Source organism: Salmo trutta, chromosome 8, assembly GCF_901001165.1.
Source record: "Salmo trutta chromosome 8, fSalTru1.1, whole genome shotgun sequence".
Lineage (NCBI taxonomy): Eukaryota > Metazoa > Chordata > Actinopteri > Salmoniformes > Salmonidae > Salmo > Salmo trutta.
This window is the reverse complement of record NC_042964.1, coordinates 626,899-649,361: the sequence shown is the minus strand read 5'-3', so window position 1 is coordinate 649,361 and position 22,463 is coordinate 626,899. Positions and strand designations below refer to the sequence as shown.

The 22,463-nt window shown below is 50.4% G+C and overlaps 1 protein-coding gene across 1 annotated transcript; it reads right to left on the bottom strand.

Annotated features, from left to right (window-relative positions):
- Positions 1-361: 361 nt before the first annotated feature.
- Positions 362-22,262, bottom strand: LOC115198014 (7SK snRNA methylphosphate capping enzyme). Its single transcript, XM_029759664.1, has 5 exons — positions 21,952-22,262; positions 19,229-21,149; positions 3,249-3,473; positions 1,164-1,272; positions 362-842 (listed from the first exon to the last, which is right to left on the bottom strand). Exons 2-5 carry the CDS (start codon positions 21,056-21,058, stop codon positions 790-792), a joined length of 2,217 nt encoding a protein of 738 aa, XP_029615524.1. The 5' UTR covers positions 21,059-21,149; positions 21,952-22,262; the 3' UTR covers positions 362-789.
- Between the last annotated feature and the right edge of the window lie 201 nt (positions 22,263-22,463).

Genomic DNA, 22,463 nt, shown 5'->3' with positions numbered 1-22,463 from the left:
TATTGTAGCAGGTTACTGTTTAAAACATGGATGAGTCTGGAAGGAAATGACCTCATTAGGCAGGGAGGAAGTCACACCTCTCAGAACACACACTAGGAAGAACACTTTAATAAAGAAACATCAGCTTGTTAATTACACACACACACACACACACACACACACACACACACACACACACACACACACACACAATTACAACCTCCCTCATACACACAGAAACACACACACACACACACACACACACACACACACACACACACACACACACACATATATATAATAACATGCCTCCTCGTACACACACTGGAGAAGAACTGGCAGAAACACACTCAGGCCCCGCTTGGCTCCTTTGTTGTTCTAGTTTCTACTTCCTCCTCCAGGCTCCCTGTTCATTCAGTGGGGTTGAATCAGAGAGGGTGAAACTGGCTCTGCAGAGGGCTCAACCAGGAAGGGAGAGAGATAGGAGGGTCCCCCTGGCCGTGAACTATGTGTGGTTTAGAAGTCTCTAGTTCAGTCTGTTAATAGTTCTGTCAATCTGCTGGACTTGACTAACTAATCATTGATTAATAGTTTGGTCAGTCTGGCTGACTGACTGATCATTCAGTTATGAGTCATTAGAAACTCCTCTCATCCAATCACGCTTTTGAGCGTTCCACCAGAGTTCAGGTAGTGGTGAGCGTCCACCAATCATAGCAGCTGGGCGGTAGTTTCCACGGAGCCACACAGCGCTCTCGGCAGCGGGCCACTTCCTGCGGTGCTTCGGCACTCACGTGTCACATCTTGACCCAGTCACTTCCTGGGGGCGGGGCCTTTGTGGAACAGGTAGATTGGCCTCTGGAATCCTGGAGGACACACACACACAGTTAACACACACACACACAGTTAACACACACACACAGTTAACACACACACACACACACACAGTTAACACACACACACACAGTTAACACACACACACACACACACACTGTTAATAAACACCCTGTTAATAAACACAGTGTTAATAAACAGTGTTAATAAACACAGTGTTAATAAACACTGTTAATAAACACACTGTTAATAAACACCCTGTTAATAAACACCCTGTTAATAAACAGTGTTAATAAACACAGTGTTAACACACACACTGTTAATAAACACAGTGTTAATAAACACCCTGTTACCTGTATCAGTCAGCAGTCTGTAACAGGTGAAGCCCACAGTAGAGGTGAGGTAACAACAGAAGTTGTCAGGTCTCAGTCTGATATCGCAGTAGTTCCGGTACGCCGTCTCCTAGGAAACACATGTTGATGTCATACACTGTAGACGTTCCAAACACCTTTCTGCTCCCCGGGGTCGGGATCAGTGTGCTAACAGTGTGTGTGTGCTAACAGTGTGTGCTAACAGTGTGCTAACAGTATGTGTGTGCTAACAGTGTGTGTGTGTGTGCTAACAGTGTGTGTGCTAACAGTATGCGTGTGCTAACAGTGTGTGTGTGTGTGCTAACAGTGTGTGTGCTAACAGTGTGTGTGTGTGTGCTAACAGTGTGCTAACAGTGTGTGTGTGTTAACAGTGTGTGTGTGTGTTAATAGTGTGCTAACAGTGTGTGTGTGTTAACAGTGTGCTAACAGTGTGTGTGTGCTAACAGTGTGTGTGTGTGTTAACAGTGTGTGTGTGCTAACAGTGTGTGTGTGCTAACAGTGTGCTAACAGTGTGTGTGCTAACAGTGTGTGTGTGTGCTAACAGTGTGCTAACAGTGTGTGTGTGCTAACAGTGTGCTAACAGTTGGTGTGTGTGTGCTAACAGTGTGTTAACAGTGTGCTAACAGTGTGCTAACAGTGTGCTAACAGTGTGTGTGTGCTAACAGTGTGTTAACAGTGTGTGTGTGTGCTAACAGTGTGTATGTGCTAACAGTGTGCTAACAGTGTTTGTGTGCTAACAGTGTGCTAACAGTGTGTTAACAGTGTGTGTGTGTGTGTGCTAACAGTGTGCTAACAGTGTGTGTGTGTGCTAACAGTGTGCTAACAGTGTGCTAACAGTGTGTGTGTGTGCTAACAGTGTGTTAACAGTGTGTTAATTGTGTGTGTGTGTGTGCTAACAGTCAGCTAACAGTGTGTTAACAGTGTGTGTGTGTGTGCTAACAGTGTGTTTACAGTGTGTGTGTGTGCTAACAGTGTGCTAACAGTGTGTGTGTGCTAACAGTGTGCTAACAGTGTGTGTGCTAACAGTGTGCTAACAGTGTGTGTGTGTGTGCTAACAGTTTGCTAACAGTGTGTGTGTGTGCTAACAGTGTGTGTGTGTGTGCTAACAGTGTGCTAACAGTGTATGCGTGCTAACAGTGTCCTAACAGTGTGTGTGTGCTAACAGTGTGTTAACAGTGTGTGTGTGCTAACAGTGTGTGTGTGCTAACAGTGTGTGTGTGTGTGTGCTAACAGTGTGCTAACAGTGTGCTAACAGTGTGTGTGTGCTAACAGTGTGTGGGTGCTAACAGTATGCTAACAGTGTATGTGTGTGTGCGCTAACAGTATGCGTGTGTGCTAACAGTGTGCTAACAGTATGTGTGCTAACAGTGTGTGTGTGTGCTAACAGTGTGCTAACAGTGTGTGTGTGTGTGTGTGCTAACAGTGTGTGTGTGTGCTAACAGTGTGTTAACAGTGTGCTAACAGTGTGCTAACAGTGTGTGTGTGTGCTAACAGTGTGCTAACAGTGTGTGTGTGCTAACAGTGTGTTAACAGTGTGTGTGTGTGTGCTAACAGTGTGTGTGTGCTAACAGTGTGCTAACAGTGTGTGTGTGCTAACAGTGTGCTAACAGTGTGCTAACAGTGTGTTAACAGTGTGTGTGTGTGCTAACAGTGTGCTAACAGTGTGTGTGTGTGCTAACAGTGTGCTAACAGTGTGCTAACAGTGTGTTAACAGTGTGCTAATTGTGTGTGTGTGTGCTAACAGTCAGCTAACAGTGTGTTAACAGTGTGTGTGTGTGTGTGCTAACAGTGTGCTAACAGTGTGTGTGTGTGTGTGTGTGTGCTAACAGTGTGCTAACAGTGTGTGTGTGTGCTAACAGTGTGTGTGTGTGCTATCAGTGTGTGTGTGTGCTAACAGTGTGTGTGTGTGCTAACAGTGTGCTAACAGTGTGTGTGTGTGCTAACAGTGTGTGTGTACTGTGATGGTGTGTGTGTGTACCGTGATGGTGTGTGTGTGTGTGTGTGTGTACCATGATGGTGTGTGTGTGTGTACCGTGATGGTTTGTGTGTGTGTGTGTGTGTGTGTACCGTGATGTTCTTGCTGCGGCAGTAGGAGCTCCAGGGTTGTGGCTCCAGGAGGAGCATACCACCTGGTCGTAGGTGTGTATAGATCTGTCTGAACATTCTGACCACGCCCCCATCGCCACCGTGCAGTTGGACCCACTTGGTCACGCCCAGACACAGGATGACATCATATCCTGCGGTGGCGTCGACACCATGAGGACATGGTTCTCTGTCCTCCATATAATCACCCTAGGAAACAGACAAGGTTAGATACACACTGGGAAAACTGGGAAATGGTGTGTGTGTGCGTGCGTGCGTGCGTGCGTGTGTGTGCGCGCGCGCGCGTGCGTGTGTGTGCGCGCGCTTCTGGAAAAAATGAAGGATAGCTGGGGTCAGTTCTACAGTGAGGGAAAAAAGTATTTGATCCCCTGCTGATTTTGTACGTTTGCCCACTGACAAAGAAACAATCATTTTTTACATTTTAGTCATTTAGCAGACGCTCTTATCCAGAGCGACTTACAGTAGTGAATGCATACATTTCATACATTTTAATTCCCGTACTGGTCCCCCGTGGGAATTGAACCCACAACCCTGGCGTTGCAAACACCACGTTCTACCAACTGAGCCACACGGGACCAGTCTATAATTGTATAATTGTACAACTGAAGATCATTACAGGAGGAAACGATTGACAGAGTGTGAGTTAAATGAACTGTCTAGCTAGCTACATTCATATCTGTCAATTAGCTTACTGGCTAGCTCCAACTGTTTAACTGGTAGTAACCACAGCAACATGGCCACTGAGGCGGCGCTAGCAGCAGGGCTAGCAGCAGGGCTAGCAGCAGGGCTAGCAGCAGGGCTAGCAGCAGGGCTAGCAGCAGGGCTAGCAGCAGGGCTAGCAGCAAGGCTAGCAGCAGCGCTAGCAGCAGGACTAGCATGAGGGCTAGCAGCAGGGCTAGCAGCAGCGCTAGCAGCAGCGCTAGCAGCAGGGCTAGCAGCAGGGCTAGCAGCAGCGCTAGCAGCAGGGCTAGCAGCAGGGCTAGCAGCAGGGCTAGCAGCAGCGCTAGCAGCAGGGCTAGCAGCAGGGCTAGCAGCAGGGACTGAGAGACTTCCTCCCCTTTTTGTTTTTGGAATTTCCAGCCCAAATCAAATCAGAGAAGAATCAATTTTAAACACAGAATTCAGAGGGAGAACCTGGAAACGGTGTTTGCCGACTGCTCACACAACAGGACTGTTACAAACCTGTTATTTTACACAGACCACACTACCGCCTGGCATACAGCTGTAATCGGGCATTTCAGCAATACAACAAAGAAAGGCCTCTGCAAGGGAAGGCAAATACACATTTTTTTAGGACAGTGAAAAGGACCAGGAAAACAGGTTTCTGACGGGAAACATGTACCAGAACGGCACTGTCATGGTCCAGGGCAGTGGGGCTGCACTCAGATCTGTTGTGCAGGACCTGAGAGAGACAGGCTGGCTCTGTTAGAGGTATGGGTTACTGAGCTGAAGGAGCAGCCCCCCAGCTACAACACCTCCAGACTGCTGAGAGACAGGCTGGCTCTGTTAGAGGTATGGGTTACTGAGCTGAAGGAGCAGCCCCCCAGCTACACCACCTCCAGACTGCTGAGAGACAGGCTGGCTCTGTTAGAGGTATGGGTTACTGAGCTGAAGGAGCAGCCCCCCAGCTACACCACCTCCAGACTGCTGAGAGACAGGCTGGCTCTGTTAGAGGTATGGGTTACTGAGCTGAAGGAGCAGCCCCCCAGCTACACCACCTCCAGACTGCTGAGAGACAGGCTGGCTCTGTTAGAGGTATGGGTTACTGAGCTGAAGGAGCAGCCCCCCAGCTACACCACCTCCAGACTGCTGAGAGACAGGCTGGCTCTGTTAGAGGTATGGGTTACTGAGCTGAAGGAGCAGCCCTCCAGCTACACCACCTCCAGACTGCTGAGAGACAGGCTGGCTCTGTTAGAGGTATGGGTTACTGAGCTGAAGGAGCAGCCCCACCAGCTACACCACCTCCAGACTGCTGAGAGACAGGCTGGCTTTGTTAGAGGTATGGGTTACTGAGCTGAAGGAGCAGCCCCCCAGCTACACCACCTCCAGACTGCTGAGAGACAGGCTGGCTCTGTTAGAGGTATGGGTTACTGAGCTGAAGGAGCAGCCCCCCAGCTACACCACCTCCAGACTGCTGAGAGACAGGCTGGCTCTGTTAGAGGTATGGGTTACTGAGCGGAAGGAGCAGCCCTCCAGCTACACCACCACCAGACTGCTGAGAGACAGGCTGGCTCTGTTAGAGGTATGGGTTACTGAGCTGAAGGAGCAGCCCCCCAGCTACACCACCACCAGCCCAGACACAGAGCTTCTACAGGACCAGATCAACCAGTGCAGGACCCAGCTGAAGAACTCTGTCCAGGAGCTGAGAGAGAGCCTTACCACAGCTCTGGAGGAGGTCAAGGTCACCATGAGGAGAGAGCCTTACCACAGCTCTTGAGAGGGTAAAGGTCACCATGAGGAGAAAGCCTTACCACAGCGCTGGAGGAGGTAAAGGCCACCATAAGGAGAGAGCCTTACCACAGCTCTGGAGGAGGTAAAGGTCACCATGAGGAGAGAGCCTTACCACAGCTCTGGAGGAGGTAAAGGTCACCATGAGGAGAGAGCCTTACCACAGCTCTGGAGGAGGTAAAGGTCACCATGAGGAGAGAGTCTTACCACCGCTGGTAAAACCCAGTGAGGTGGCCATTCTCATTGATTCAAATGGTAAATTCATAAAGGAAAAACTCTTCCCCCACCACAAGGTGTCCAAAATATGGTGCCCCAAAAACACAGGATACACTCCACATCCTGTCCCAGCCTGACTTTGGCACACCAGGCCACATTATTATTCACACCGGCACTAACAACCTGAGAGAGGAGCAGGAGAGTAGGCAGCCTGGTCAACAGAGTAGCAGAGAGGAGCAGGAGAGAGTAGGCAGCCTGGTCAACAGAGTAGCAGAGAGGAGCAGGAGAGAGTAGGCAGCCTGGTCAACAGAGTAGCAGAGAGGAGCAGGAGAGAGTAGGCAGCCTGGTCAACAGAGTAGCAGAGAGAGCCTCTGAGTGGTTTCCCAACTCCCACATCACCATCTCCACTCTGCTGCCCCGCAAAGACTTTCATCCCCGAACCATTCAGAAAGTCAACGCTGACATCACCAGAGGGTGTGGCCTACTCCCGAACGTGCACGTTGCTCACCACCCCAACAATCACCCCAGAGCATCTGCACGACCACTCCCACCTGAGGAAGCAGACAGTAGGGATGTTTGCCGAGTCTCTAAAGGTACGTGGCACTTGGTAGACAAACACCCCATGCCGCACTGGACAGAGGACCACCCAGAGACTCCTACCAGACCTCTGCACCATCAAGGAGCCCCAGGCCCCCTCAACGCCCCACCAGACCAGTGCACCACCAAGGAGCCCCAGGCCCCGTCAACGCCCCACCAGACCACTGCACCACCAAGGAGCCCCAGGCCCCCTCAACGCCCCACCAGACCACTGCACCACCAAGGAGCCCCAGGCCCCCTCAACGCCCCACCAGACCACTGCACCACCAAGGAGCCCCAGGCCCCCTCAACGCCCCACCAGACCACTGCACCACCAAGGAGCCCCAGGCCCCCTCAACGCCCCACCAGACCAGTGCACCACCAAGGAGCCCCAGGCCCCTTCAACGCCCCACCAGAACCAGGACACCCCACCCACCACCAGAGCATCAACACCTCCATCGGTGCAGCCAGACTGGACCGGGCCCAACCCTACCACCCCACACCAGGCCTACTACCCCACACCAGTCCTACCACCCCACACCAGTCCAAAATACAGTAACTACTAACTACTGAGTTGTTCAGAGAGATAAACAAGACAGTCCAAAATACAGTAACTACTGAGTTGTTCAGAGAGATTTTTTATTTTTATTTTATTTCACCTTTATTTAACCAGGTAGGCAAGTTGAGAACAAGTTCTCATTTACAATTGCGACCTGGCCAAGATAAAGCAAAGCAGTTCGACAACATACAACAACACAGAGTTACACATGGAGTAAACAACATACAGTCAATAATACAGTAGAAAAAAATAAGACTATATACAATGTGAGCAAATGATGCGAGATAAGGGAGGTAAAGGCAAAAAATGCCATGGTGGCAGAGTAAATAAAGTATAGCAAGAAAAACACTGGAATGGTAGATTTGTAGTTTGAAGAAAGTTCAAAGTTCAAATCTAAATAATATGGTGCAAAGGAGCAAAATAAATAAAATAAATAAATACAGTAGGGGAAGAGGTAGTAGTTTGGGCTAAATTATAGATGGGCTATGTACAGGTGCAGTGATCTGGGAGCTGCTCTGACAGCTGGTGCTTAAAGCTAGTGAGGGAGATAAGTGTTTCCAGTTTCAGAGATTTTTGTAGTTCGTTCCAGTCATTGGCAGCAGAGAACTGGAAGGAGAGACGGCCAAAGGAGGAGTTGGCTTTAGGGGTGACCAGAGAGATATACCTGCTGGAGCGCGTGCTACAGGTGGGTGCTGCTATGGTGACCAGTGAGCGGAGATAAGGGGGGACTTTACCTAGCAGGGTCTTGTAGATGACCTGGAGCCAATGTGTTTGGCGACGATTATGAAGTGAAGGCCAGCCAACGAGAGCATACAGGTCGCAGTGGTGGGTTGTATATGGGGCTTTGGTGACAAAACGGATGGCACTGTGATAGACTGCATCCAGCTTGTTGAGTAGGGTATTGGAGGCTATTTTGTAAATGACATCGGCGAAGTCGAGGATTGGTAGGATGGTCAGTTTTACGAGGGTATGTTTGGCAGCATGAGTGAAGGATGCTTTGTTGCGAAATAGGAAGCCAATTCTAGATTTCACTTTGGATTGGAGATGATTGATGTGAGTCTGGAAGGAGAGTTTACAGTCTAACCAGACACCTAGGTATTTGTAGTTGTCCACAAATTCTAAGTTAGAACCGTCCAGAGAAGTTATGCTGGATGGGCGGGCAGGTGCAGGCAGCGATCGGTTGAAGAGCATGCATTTAGTTTTACTTGTGTTTAGGAGCAGTTGGAGACCACGGAAGGAGAGTTGAATGGCATTGAAGCTCGTCTGGAGGGTTGTTAACACAGTGTCCAAAGAAGGGCCAGAAGTATACAGAATGGTGTCGTCTGCGTAGAGGTGGATCAGAGATTCACCAGCAGCAAGAGCGACATCATTTATGTATACAGAGAAAAGAGTTGGCCCAAGAATTGAACCCTGTGGTACCCCCATAGAGACTGCCAGAGGTCCAGACAGTAGGCCCTCCGATTTGACACACTGAACTCTGTCAGAGAAGTAGTTGGTGAACCAGGCGACGCAATCGTTTGAGAAACCAAGGCTACTAAGTCTGCCGATGAGGATGTGGTGATTAACAGAGTCAATGGAGATAAACAGCACAGTCCAAAATACAGTAATTACTGAGTTGTTCAGAGACAGAGATAAACAGCACAGTCCAAAATACAGTAACTACTGAGTTGTTCAGAGAGATAAACAGCACAGTCCAAAATACAGTAATTACTGAGTTGTTCAGAGAGATAGAGATAAACAGCACAGTCCAAAATACAGTAACTACTGAGTTGTTCAGAGAGATAAACAGGACAGTCCAAAATACAGTAACTACTAAGTTGTTCAGAGAGATAAACAGCACAGTCCAAAATACAGTAACTACTGAGTTGTTCAGAGAGATAAACAGCACAGTAGAAAACATTTATTTTAGTACAATAGCCGTGTCTGTGTCTGTGTTTAGTGCAGATGTATTGGAGGAGCGGTTTAATCTCACTCAATCCTCCTGTCCTCTGAGGACCTCCGCTGAGCTGGTCCTGCTGTTGGGCCCTGTGGAGTGGAGCGGGGCCAGGTCTGGGCAGGAGGCTTCCTCTCTGGTCTGGTAGAGGTGGGGGTCTGGTGTGGGGTAGTAGGTCTGGTGTGGGGGTGGGGGCCTGGTGTGGAGTAGAGGTGGGGGTCTGGTGTGGGGTAGAGGTGGGGGCCTGGTGTGGGGTAGTAGGCCTGGTGTGGGGTAGTAGGCCTGGTGTGGGGTAGTAGACCTGGTGTGGGGTAGTAGGCCTGGTGTGGGGTAGTAGACCTGGTGTGGGGTAGAGGTGGGGGTCTGGTGTGGGGTAGAAGGTCTGGTGTGGGGTAGTAGACCTGGGGTGGGGTAGTAGGTCTGGTGTGGGGTAGTAGGCCTGGTGTGGGGTAGAGGTGGGGGTCTGGTGTGGGGTAGAAGGTCTGGTGTGGGGTAGTAGACCTGGTGTGGGGTAGTAGACCTGGTGTGGGGTAGTAGGTGGGGGTCTGGTGTGGGGTAGTAGGTCTGGTGTGGGGTAGTAGGTCTGGTGTGGGGTAGTAGATGGTGGTCTGGTGTGGGGTAGTAGGTCTGGTGTGGGGTAGTAGACCTGGTGTGGGGTAGTAGGTCTGGTGTGGGGTAGTAGGTCTGGTGTGGGGTAGTAGGCCTGGTGTGGGGTAGAGGTGGGGGCCTGGTGTGGGGTAGTAGGTCTGGTGTGGGGTAGTAGACCTGGTGTGGGGTAGTAGGCCTGGTGTGGGGTAGTAGGTCTGGTGTGGGGTAGTAGACCTGGTGTGGGGTAGTAGGTCTGGTGTGGGGTAGTAGACCTGGTGTGGGGTAGTAGGCCTGGTGTGGGGTAGTAGGTCTGGTGTAGGGTAGTAGGCCTGGTGTGGGGTAGTAGGTCTGGTGTGGGGTAGTAGGTCTGGTGTGGGGTAGTAGGCCTGGTGTGGGGTAGTAGACCTGGTGTGGGGTAGTAGGTCTGGTGTGGGGTAGTAGACCTGGTGTGGGGTAGTAGGCCTGGTGTAGGGTAGTAGGCCTGGTCTGGTAGTAGGTGGGGGGTCTACTCTCTACTCCCTAACCCCTACTCTCTACTCCCTAACCCTATACTCTCTAACCCCTACTCTCTAGTCTCTAACCCTTACTCCCTAACCCCTACTCTCTACTCTCTAACCCCTACTCTCTAACCCCTACTCTCTACTCCCTAACCCCTACTCTCTACTCTCTAACCCCTACTCTCTACTCCCTTACCCCTACTCTCTAACCCCTACTCTCTACTCTCTAACCCCTACTCTCTACTCTCTAACCCCTACTCTCTACTCTCTAACCCCTACTCTCTACTCTCTAACCCCTACTCTCTAGTCTCTAACCCTTACTCCCTAACCCCTACTCTCTACTCTCTAACCCCTACTCTCTACTCCCTAACCCCTACTCTCTAACCCCTACTCTCTACTCTCTAACCCCTACTCTCTACTCTCTAACCCCTACTCTCTACTCCCTAACCCCTACTCTCTAACCCCTACTCTCTACTCTCTAACCCCTACTCTCTACTCTCTAACCCCTACTCTCTACTCTCTAACCCCTACTCTCTACTCTCTAACCCCTACTCTCTACTCTCTAACCCTTACTCTCTAACCCCTACTCTCTACTCTCTAACCCCTACTCTCTACTCTCTAACCCTTACTCCCTAACCCCTACTCTCTACTCCCTAACCCCTACTCTCTACTCCCTAACCCCTACTCTCTAACCCCTACTCTCTACTCCCTAACCCCTACTCTCTAACCCCTACTCTCTACTCTCTAACCCCTACTCTCTACTCTCTAACCCCTACTCTCTACTCTCTAACCCTTACTCTCTAACCCCTACTCTCTACTCTCTAACCCTTACTCTCTAACCCCTACTCTCTACTCCCTAACCCCTACTCTCTAACCCCTACTCTCTACTCTCTAACCCTTACTCTCTAACCCCTACTCTCTACTCTCTAACCCTACTCTCTAACCCCTACTCTCTACTCCCTAACCCCTACTCTCTAACCCCTACTCTCTACTCTCTAACCCTTACTCTCTAACCCCTACTCTCTACTCCCTAACCCCTACTCTCTAACCCCTACTCTCTACTCTCTAACCCTACTCTCTAACCCTTACTCTCTAACCCCTACTCTCTACTCTCTAACCCCTAACCCCTACTCTCTACTCCCTAACCCCTACTCTCTAACCCCTACTCTCTAACCCCTACTCTCTACTCCCTAACCCCTACTCTCTAACCCCTACTCTCTAACCCCTACTCTCTAACCCCTACTCTCTACTCCCTAACCCCTACTCTCTAACCCTTACTCTCTAACCCCTAACCCCTACTCTCTAACCCCTACTCTCTACTCTCTAACCCTTACTCTCTAACCCCTACTCTCTACTCCCTAACCCCTACTCTCTACTCTCTAACCCCTACTCTCTAACCCCTACTCCCTAACCCCTACTCTCTAACCCCTACTCTCTACTCCCTAACCCCTACTCTCTACTCTCTAACCCCTACTCTCTAACCCCTACTCCCTAACCCCTACTCCCTAACCCCTACTCTCTAACCCCTACTCTCTAACCCCTACTCTCTAACCCCTACTCTCTAACCCCTACTCTCTAACCCCTACTCCCTAACCCCTAACCCCTACTCTCTAACCCCTACTCTCTACTACTGTCCTGTTTATCGCTCTCTGAACAACTCAATAGTTACTGTATTTTGGACTGTCCTGTTTCTCTCTCTCTGAACAACTCAGTAGTTACTGTATTTCTGACTGTCCTATTTATCTCTCTCTGAACAACTCAGTAGTTACTGTATTTTGGACTGCAAAAGAAGCACAACTGAAATGGAGCAAAAACAAAAACAGAGTCATGTGGGACACCGAAAAAGATGGCATCGCTTTAGAGATCTCCTAATACCCCACACGTAAATACTGAAATTCAACGGCATACACTTACATTTCCTGTCTTAATAGATTGACTTGAAGTACAGTTCAATGTAAAAGACCATTGACATTTTGAAACGTCCCACGTTATTGAAATGTCGACTTCTTCTTCAAGCCACACGTGGTTTTCACAGAAGGCCACGTCAACTAGCAAACAAACATGCAAGTCCTCCCGAATCGCCCCACCAAGACATGGATAAAAGATGGACAGATTGTGAAATCTTGTTGAAGAACTTGCGGAGAAATACAGTGAGATTGGTTCATGTGAAAGAGGGGAGTGAGGCTGGCGGTGGACTAATCTTGTGTGTGCAGAAAATTATCGCAGTAGGACTTTTCACGACAGGCACGAATTCTAAATTGAAACAAACCCACCGCAGCTTATCCATGCCTGACGAGAATGGGCCCCCTGAGGGACGGTTCTCATCCGCTTCCTACGTTCTACAGCCCGGGACGAGGTGTTCTTCAGTGGGAAGGCCGCCGGCTGTCTTTTTACTCTGTCCAAGAAAACTGGCAATGAAGAGGAAGGAGTTTACAACGGCGAAGAAACAACTACACGAGAAGAACGTCAGACACACACACTGGCACTCCCAGCCACCTTGCTCTGTTCTTGGAAGAGAAAAATCAAATGATTTTCAAGGACAACGTGGAGGCAGAGAGATTTCTTGCTAGAGCAAGGTGTTTGGCCTAGATAAAGACAACGAGACAAGGTCAAATACAAGTTCAATTGTAGGCCGTTTACTATACAAACGAAGGTAGCCTATGTGTTTGCGAGACTCTGGGGAGTGTTGCTAGTTTAGCCTTTGAAATGCCTCATGGACCAGAAGTGTAGTGTTACTAGTTTAGCCTTTCAAATGCCTCACGGACCAGAAGTGTAGTGTTGCTAGTTTAGCCTTTGAAATGCCTCATGGACCAGAAGTGGAGTATTGCTAGTTTAATATGAAGAGGATGTAGGCTTTACCAGATGTTACATTGTACCATTTATCATTTGAAATGGCAAACTTGGCAAAGCATTGGGCCAAACGGGAGGGTGGGATGCTGGCGAAACGGCTTTCATATGGCTGATCGACAAAGGACACAGTGGTGTTGTTCTCTTTCACGGTTTATTCTGCAAATACATACACTGTAAAGAAAATTGAATTGAATTGAGAGAGAGAGATGAGAGAGGAAGGGAAGGTGGGAGGAGGGGAGGGAGGGAGGGAGGGAGAGAGAGAGGGAAAGAGAGAGGGAGGAAGAAAGGGAGAAAGAGAGGAGGGGAGAGAGAGCGAGAGAAGGTGAGAGTTAAAGGTCCACTGTGCAACTCTGGGGTTAGAGGTCAGAGGTAACTCACACATTCCATACCGGTGACAAACACCCCCTGAGCTACAGAGGAAAATATTGACATGATCACATCGTACACACACACACACACACACACACACACACACACACACACACACGTCAAAACACACACACCCTCACAAAACATGTGTGGAGCGCAAAAGAGTGTAGCTGCCAGCACAACTGGCAGAATAACAAGAAGGAGCGAGAAAAAGAGAGCGAGAGGCCAGTTGGCAGAAGGAAAGAGGAAGTCTGGACGAGTTGGATCAGGGTTGGCTAGGTTCCTTTCTAAATGTAATCCGTTAGTTACTAGTTACCTGTCAAATTATAAAATCAGTAAGGTAACTTTTTGGATTCCCCAAACTCAGTAACATAATGTGATTGGTGGTCATCATTAGTGGTCTCTGATTGGTGGTCATCATTTGGTGTGTCATCATTAGTGGTCTCTGATTGGTGGTCATCATTTGGTGTGTCATCATTAGTGATCTCTGATTGGTGGTCATCATTTGGAGTGTCATCATAGTGGTGATCTCTGATTGGTGGTCATCATTTGGTGTGTCATCATTAGTGGTCTCTGATTGGTGGTCATCTTTTGGTGTGTCATCATTAGTGGTCTCTGATTGGTGGTCATCATTTGGTGTGTCATCATAGTGCGACGCAGTAATTGTTTCAAAACATCTCCTGCCATGTCACTGATGCGTCGTGAAACAGTGTTGTTTGATGAAGACATTGTCTGTATAGTTTTTTTTGGGCCTTTTCCCCCCAGCATTGTCCCAGCCATATCCACGGCAGCAGGAAGAATGAAGTCCTCCACAATAGTATGGGGCTTGCCTGTCCTAGCCACTCGGTAGCTCACCATATAAGACGCTTCTAGCCCCTTCTTATTAATGGTATCTGTTGCTTTTATACAGGTCTTACTACTCAAAAGTCATCTTTATTCTCGCTCAAATAATTCCTGTGGCTTATTTTTCAAATTGTCATGTTTTGTTTCTAAATGTCTAAGAGTGAAGGTTTCCCGTGAGCGAGTAACGGTTAATGTGATTGGATGTTAATTATTTGACTTCCTGTATTTGACATCGTGTTGTTATTTCTCTGAACACTAGATGGTTTAATGTTATTTGTGGCAGTGAAACGAGGCTACTCAAGCGAGGAAAAAAACCTCACACAAACGCACACACTAAATCATTCAAATATCATACAACATGAATCATTTAAACTCGTTTTTCAACCACTCCACAAATTTCTTGTTAACAAACTATAGTTTTGGCAAGTCGGTTAGGACATCTACTTTGTGCATGACACAAGTCATTTTTCCAACAATTGTTTACAGACAGATTATTTCACTTATAATTCACTGTATCACAATTCCAGTGGATCAGAAGTTTACATACACTAAGTTGACTGTGCCTTTAAACAGCTTGGAAAATTCCAGCTGTTTATTCTGAGTTTAAATGTATTTGGCTGAGGTGTATGTAAACTTCCGACTTCAACTGTATGTGAGAATGCTATTCATTGACTACAGCTCAGTGTTCAACACCATAGTGTCCACAAAGCTCATCACTAAGCTAAGGACCATGGGACTAAACACCTCCCTCTGCAACTGGATCCTGGACTTCCTGACGGGCCGCCCCCAGGTGGTAAGATTAGGTAACAACACACGCTGATCGTCAACACGGGGACCCCTCAGGGGTGCGTGCTTAGTCTCCTCCTGTACTCCCTGTTCACCCATGACTGCGTGGCCAAGCACGACTCCAACACCATCATTAAGTTTACCGAAGACACAATGGTGGTAGGCCTGACCACCGACAACGATGAGACAGCCTATAGGGAGGAGGTCAGAGACCTGGAAGTGTGGTGCCAGGACAACAAACTTCTCCCTCAGTGTGAGCGAGACAAAGGAGCTGATCGTGGACTACAGGAAAAGGCGGGCTGAACAGGCCCCATTTAACATCGACGGGGCTGTAGTGGAGCAGGTTGAGAGCTTCAAGTTCCTTGGTGTCCACATCACCAACAAACTAACATGGTCAAAACACACCAAGACAGTCATGAAGAGGGCACAACAAAACCTATTCCCCATCAGGAGACTGAAAAGTTTTGGCATGGGTCCTCAGATCCTCAAAAGGTTTTACAGCTGCACCATCAAGAGCATCCTGACTGGTTGCATCACCGCCTGGTACGGCAACTGCTCAGCATCCGACCGCAAGGCGCTACAGAGGGTAGTGAGTACGGCCCAGTACATCACTGGGGCCAAGCTTCCTGACATCCAGGACCTATATACTAGGTGGTGTCAGAGGAAGGCCCAAAAAATTGTGAAAGACTCCAGTCACCCAATTCATAGACTGTTCTCTCTGCTACCGCACGGCAAGCAATACCGGAGAGCCAAGTCTAGGACCAAAAGGCTCCTTAACAGCTTCTACGCCCAAGCCATAAGACCGCTGAACCCCCCTACTCACTGTTTATTATGTATGCATAGTCACTTTACAGGGAATCGCTCCACCTGTCTCCAGCAAAACACACACACTAACAGGTGTACAAGCACTCACAAACAGTCCGGCAAACACAGCTGCAGCCCAGAGCAGTCGATCACAGCTGCAGTCGATCACAGCTGCAGTCGATCACAGCTGCAGTCGATCACAGCTGCAGTCGATCACAGCTGCAACGCAGTGCAGTCGATCACGGCTGCAGCCCAGTGCAGACGATCACAGCTGCAGTCGATCACAGCTGCAGCCCAGAGCAGTCGATCACAGCTGCAGCCCAGAGCAGTCGATCACAGCTGCAGTCGATCACAGCTGCAGTCGATCACAGCTGCAACGCAGTGCAGTCGATCACAGCTGCAGCCCAGTGCAGACGATCACAGCTGCAGTCGATCACAGCTGCAGCCCAGTGCAGACGATCACAGCTGCAGCCCAGTGCAGTCGATCACAGCTGCAGCCCAGAGCAGTCGATCACAGCTGCAGTCGATCACAGCTGCAGTCGATCACAGCTGCAGTCGATCACAGCTGCAACGCAGTGCAGTCGATCACAGCTGCAGCCCAGTGCAGTCGATCACAGCTGCAGTCGATCACAGCTGCAGCCCAGTGCAGTCGATCACAGCTGCAGCCCAGTCGATCACAGCTGCAGACCAGAGCAGTCGATCACAGCTGCAGCCCAGTGCAGACGATCACAGCTGCAGTCGATCACAGCTGCAGCCCAGAGAAGTCGATCACAGCTGCAGCCCAGAGCAGTCGATCACAGCTGCAGCCCAGAGCAGTCGATCACAGCTGCAGTCGATCACAGCTGCAGCCCAGAGCAGTCGATCACAGCTGCAGCCCAGAGCAGTCGATCACAGCTGCAGCCCAGAGCAGTCGATCACAGCTGCAGCCCAGAGCAGTCGATCACAGCTGCAGTCGATCACAGCTGCAGCCCAGTGCAGTCGATCACAGCTGCAGACCAGAGCAGTCGATCACAGCTGCAGCCCAGAGCAGTCGATCACAGCTGCAGTCGATCACAGCTGCAGTCGATCACAGCTGCAGTCGATCACAGCTGCAGCCCAGTGCAGTCGATCACAGCTGCAGCCCAGAGCAGTCGATCACAGCTGCAGCCCAGAGCAGTCGATCACAGCTGCAGCCCAGTGCAGTCGATCACAGCTGCAGCCCAGAGCAGTCGATCACAGCTGCAGCCCAGTGCAGTCGATCACAGCTGCAGCCCAGTGCAGACGATCACAGCTGCAGCCCAGAGCAGTCGATCACAGCTGCAGCCCAGTGCAGTCGATCACAGCTGCAGCCCAGAGCAGTCGATCACAGCTGCAGCCCAGTCGATCACAGCTGCAGCCCAGAGCAGTCGATCACAGCTGCAGCCCAGAGCAGTCGATCACAGCTGCAGCCCAGTCGATCACAGCTGCAGCCCAGAGCAGTCGATCACAGCTGCAGCCCAGTGCAGTCGATCACAGCTGCAGTCGATCACAGCTGCAGCCCAGAGCAGTCGATAACAGCTGCAGCCCAGTGCAGTCGATCACAGCTGCAGCCCAGTCGATCACAGCTGCAGACCAGAGCAGTCGATCACAGCTGCAGCCCAGTGCAGACGATCACAGCTGCAGCCCAGAGAAGTCGATCACAGCTGCAGCCCAGAGCAGTCGATCACAGCTGCAGCCCAGAGCAGTCGATCACAGCTGCAGTCGATCACAGCTGCAGCCCAGAGCAGTCGATCACAGCTGCAGCCCAGAGCAGTCGATCACAGCTCCAGCCCAGAGCAGTCGATCACAGCTGCAGCCCAGAGCAGTCGATCACAGCTGCAGTCGATCACAGCTGCAGCCCAGTGCAGTCGATCACAGCTGCAGACCAGAGCAGTCGATCACAGCTGCAGCCCAGAGCAGTCGATCACAGCTGCAGTCGATCACAGCTGCAGTCGATCACAGCTGCAGTCGATCACAGCTGCAGCCCAGTGCAGTCGATCACAGCTGTTGTCGATCACAGCTGCAGCCCAGAGCAGTCGATCACAGCTGCAGCCCAGTGCAGTCGATCACAGCTGCAGCCCAGTGCAGTCGATCACAGCTGCAGACCAGAGCAGTCGATCACAGCTGCAGCCCAGAGCAGTCGATCACAGCTGCAGTCGATCACAGCTGCAGTCGATCACAGCTGCAGCTGTCTTACACACAACAAACAGACGTAACCACAAGGTGATACAGACCTAACTCCTTCTAGCAGAATCACAGTTTGAATCTGTGGTAAACTGCTTCAGAAAACACAAGTCCTTACAGAGACAGAAGTGTGTGTGTGTTGCAAGGTGTGATGGTTGTTGGCCTGTGTCAACACATCTACCTCTCTTAGGACATGTTCAGCAGCTCAACTTCAGATCACACACACTTCCATTTAATTTGCCAGAGAGAGAGAGAGAGAGAGAGAGAGAGAGAGAGAGAGAGAGAGAGAGAGAGAGAGAGAGAGAGAGAGAGAGAGAGAGAGAGAGAAAGAGAGAGAGAGAAAGAGAGAGAGATCGCCTGGAAACCCGACTTTGAATTGCATAGAATTCTACGTTTTCGCAGAAATTAGAGTTTGAAATCACGACCTTCACAAGCCAGAATGTTGAATAAAATGATATTTCAACTTACATAACCGGTTGTCCGTGTAGTTGGTGTTTTTGCAGGTAGGAATGTGAGAAAATATATCCACAGGAAAGGATAAATATAACAACTCTTCAAAGCGCTGGCAGTGCCTTCAGATCACCTGAAGCACGAACAACACGCATGAACAACACGCATGAACAACACGCATGAACAACACGCATGAACAACACGCATGAACAACACGCATGAACAACAAGCATGAACAACACGCATGAACAACACGCATGAACAACACGCATGAACAACACGCATGAACAACACGCATGAACACTAGCCCAGCTGGTGCACCTGTTTACATGGTTTCTGACAGAAATCTGAAGGCACAACCAGCGCTTCCAAAAAGACCAACCACACAGACAAGCGTTAAAAGTTAATATATTACTTTATTCAGCATTCTGGCTCATTTCTGCCTAACGTGGAATCAAATGGAATTCAACATCAGGTTTCCAGCACAGACAGACAGACAGAGGCAGACAGAGAGGCCATCTTGTCCTATAAGATGGAGGCCAGTAGCTTACAGCAGAAACACAGAAAAACCCAAGACTACTTCTACATGTTATAACAGCTCATAGAGGCTGGATATACATGTTATAACAGCTCAGCTTCTCTCTCACCTCTAACTAAAGTAGTTTACATTTCAATTATATTATTCTATTCCCTTTTTTTGCTGTACAGGTTTTTTGAAAGTCGCATTAAATCCCATATATTATTATCAGCTCATAAAGTCCACCTATGACACACACACACACACACACACACTATAACACACACTATAACACACACACACACACACACACACACTCTCTCTTACCGTTATGAAGGAGACGTTGTTGGGGAATGTTCCAGGTGTTCCGCGGGCCAGGGGGGAGGGGGGGAAGAGAGGGGGAGCAGCGATGGGACCCCGACACACCCTGAAGGAGAGGGGGAACGGAGGGAGAGGGCGACCTACACCCCGGGGGCCACTCGAGGGCGACAGCAACGACAGGGTTCTCTTCAGTTCCTCTAGAGCGCTACACTTCTCGTTCTGGCCCTCCTCCATCTTCTTCTCAGCCATACCGGACGCCATCTTAGTTCCTCTCTGTGTTCTTCCTTCACTCTGCTCAGCTGTCTCTGCTTTCTGTTTACTCTCTCCCCCTCTCTCCCCCATCCCCTCCTCCCTACCCCTGGCGTCCTGTGTGAGTCGTTCGGACAGGAAGTGGCGAATGTTCTGCCTAGCGGCGTGCACCAGCCGCCCGTCCACATCAATACCCAGGATGTGGGCCGGGTTAAAGTGGCGTGCGATGGCCAGGGTCAGGTGACCGGTGCTACAGCCAATGTCCAGCACCGTTTTCCCTCTGAACCAATCGGGTCGAAGCAGGCCCAGACGAGGGTCCTCGAACCGCCCCACCTGCCCATCGCGGTAACCGTAGTAACCGTGGTAGCCGTAGTAACGGCTGTAGTTGCCGTGCTGGAACCTGTTTTTCTTCTTCTTCTGGGGTTTGTGACGGAAGGAGCTCTGGGCCTGCTGCTGACCTACCACCACTGACCCTAACCTTTGACCTCTGAGGCCTGACCCTGGCACCAGGGGTGTGTGGAAGGTGTTGGGTGGGGCAGCGGTGAGGGCGGGGGTCGGAGTAACCGACGAATGGTCAGACCTCGTTGAGGTGGTACGCCGCCGTTTACGCTGCCGGTGGCCTCCGTCGCCATGGGGACGGGGTTTAGAGGCGGAGCCGAGTGGTGGGTGGGTGTGTCTCCGGGGTAGAATGGGCGGAACTACCTCATCCCGACAGTTAATGGTGGTGTTGAGTTCGTAAGGCAGAGGAGACTGCGGCGGTACGCTTTCGGAGAGGCCCTCTCTGGGAGCCTCCGGTACTGCAGCTAGCTCACCGGTAACACTGACGCTAACGCTAGCAGGGAACAAAGCTAACACCTCACCTCCTGTCCCTGAATCACCCCCAGCTTCTACCTTTGACCCCTCAGGCTGTGTGGGGGGTTCAGGCTGCGCCCCCCCTCCCCCTCCACCTCCTCCTCCGTGGTGACGGTTGCGATGTCTCTTCCTGTTTTTCATGGGGGAGACCAGCACCCCTCCCCCTTCCTCCCCCTCTCCTCCCCCACTCTTCAGGTTCAGGGGGTCTGTGATGTCACGCGGTACCAGGATCTCTACGGGGTCTCTGGCCCGGGCCGGTAGGGGCGAAGACTTGGGCGTCTCGGCGTTCAGCGCGCGGCTCACCTCCTCGTCCAATAGAGAATTGAGGTTCAGCGGGTCGAAAATGTTCCCGCCCAACAGGAAGTTGGAGGGAAGGACGGGATCCGATTGACTGTCACTGTTGGCGCGGCGACGACGCTTCCCGAAGCCCGGGTGCTTGAAGCTGCCGCCCAGAGAGTAACGCCGCTTCCCCATTCGCTGCTGCTGTCCCGGAGGGAAGACCTGGGGGTTGTTGTGGGGGGGCTGAAGGCCGTTTTTGGTCTTTAAGGGGTGTGTACTTCTTGTTTTGGGGCCGTGAGGATGTGGCTGTTCCGTTAGAACCATTCTTCCGGTGAATCCGGTTGGTCCCAGACAGGGAGGGGGAGGGGACATCATTACCCCACCCACCCTGTCCACTCCCCCCCTCCCCCCCTCCTGACGCAGGGCCTTCTGGGACAGCAGCGTCGCCCCGCCCATCACGCTGTAGAACAGTCTCTTTGTCCAATGACATCCTGATCATCTTTTTCCAGTGGGAGACACTGCGGGCGCCTCGGCCAATGGCATCGATCTACAGACAGGAAGTGGGAGGAGTTAGGGGTCATTTACACACCAGATTTAAAAAAAAACAGCTTATCTAAGGCAGTATCTCAAATGACACCCTATTCCCTTTGTTGTGCACTACTTTTGAACTGAGTCAAGCTGCCACACATAGGGCTCTAGTCAGAAGTAGTGCACTATTTAAAAGATAACAGGGAGGGAACCAACCATATGAAACACTTCCCTCCAAACCTGTTACTTTTATATCATTCTCTCTCTCTGACTGTCAGTCTCTCCTCACGCTGCTCTCACGCCTAGACAGAGATAAGGTGCACAGCCAAACTATCTAACAGGCCAAGCTCTGTGAGAGGTGTGAGAGTTCTCCACTCCCCCTTTACGTGCCGTGCGTGGCTCCGCCTCCCGCGTATTGAAATAGAATAGAACAGCTAATCTGCATAATACACGTCCTCGGATTCAGTCGTCACTCAATTCTCATGAATAATTCAGCAGAAGAGAGAGCTGCGTGGAAAACCGCGGAGCCACGCACAATGAGTGACAGCGGAACGGCCAGCCCCCCTCTCTCTCTCTCTCACACACACACACACACAGCCTTCCCCGACCGAAGCTGCTCTCTCTCTCCCCGCCTTCTCTCTCCACGGCGGCTCCCTCCCCCCGAGACACTGAACGCTTTAAAAAAAAAAAAAAGACAACAAAAATACACCCATCAACTGACTTAGCGAGAGGTTTTTTCCTAACGTTCTCTGCTGCGAGTAAACCTGACCTCATGCACTTCCTACTAAAGTACACAATCACATCGAAATCATAACACCTACATGAAAGACCCCTTCCGAAGGAGGAAAAACAACAAAAAAAAATCGTTTGCGTCAGACCATTACATTTCTTTTCGTCCTGTCTGATCAGTTATCTTTTTGTGTATGTATGTATGTAAGCTACTGAGTTCTCTCGCTTTCTCTCTTTCTTTCGCTGTCTAAACTCTGAAACGTTTCTGCAACTGCTTGAGCTTAGCTATTTATCGCTGAGTTTCACGCTCTTTATATGCCCCTGCAAACACACACTCGCCATGAGCGACATACCATCCGACCAATAGCTGTTCTCTCTGGGGCCCGACCTCCTCAACGTGACCAATGGAATCTGAGTATCGCCGTGGAAATATGATTATGTCCCGCCTCCGGAGGAGAGGTATCCCCGCCTCTGCCTGTCAGAATTGTCAACTCATCGATTTATTTGGCGTGTCATTTACTACCAATAAACGTTTAAATGATGTTAATCGACGCTATATTTGATACAGACACAGACTGAACCGTTCAGATCCGTGTTAGTTCGG

What these genes read in the sequence shown, in the direction of transcription:
- LOC115198014 (XM_029759664.1), bottom strand. Translation starts at nt 21,058, where the DNA reads ATGGGCGGGGCGACGCTGCTGTCCCAGAAGGCCCTGCGTCAGGAGGGG. An exon ending in ACAACGTCTCCTTCATAACG is followed by an intron (nt 3,474 to 19,228) that starts GTAAGAGAGAGT and finishes TCTGTTTCCTAG; the next exon opens with GGTGATTATATGGAGGACAG. An exon ending in GCCGCAGCAAGAACATCACG is followed by an intron (nt 1,273 to 3,248) that starts GTACACACACAC and finishes TGTGTTTCCTAG; the next exon opens with GAGACGGCGTACCGGAACTA.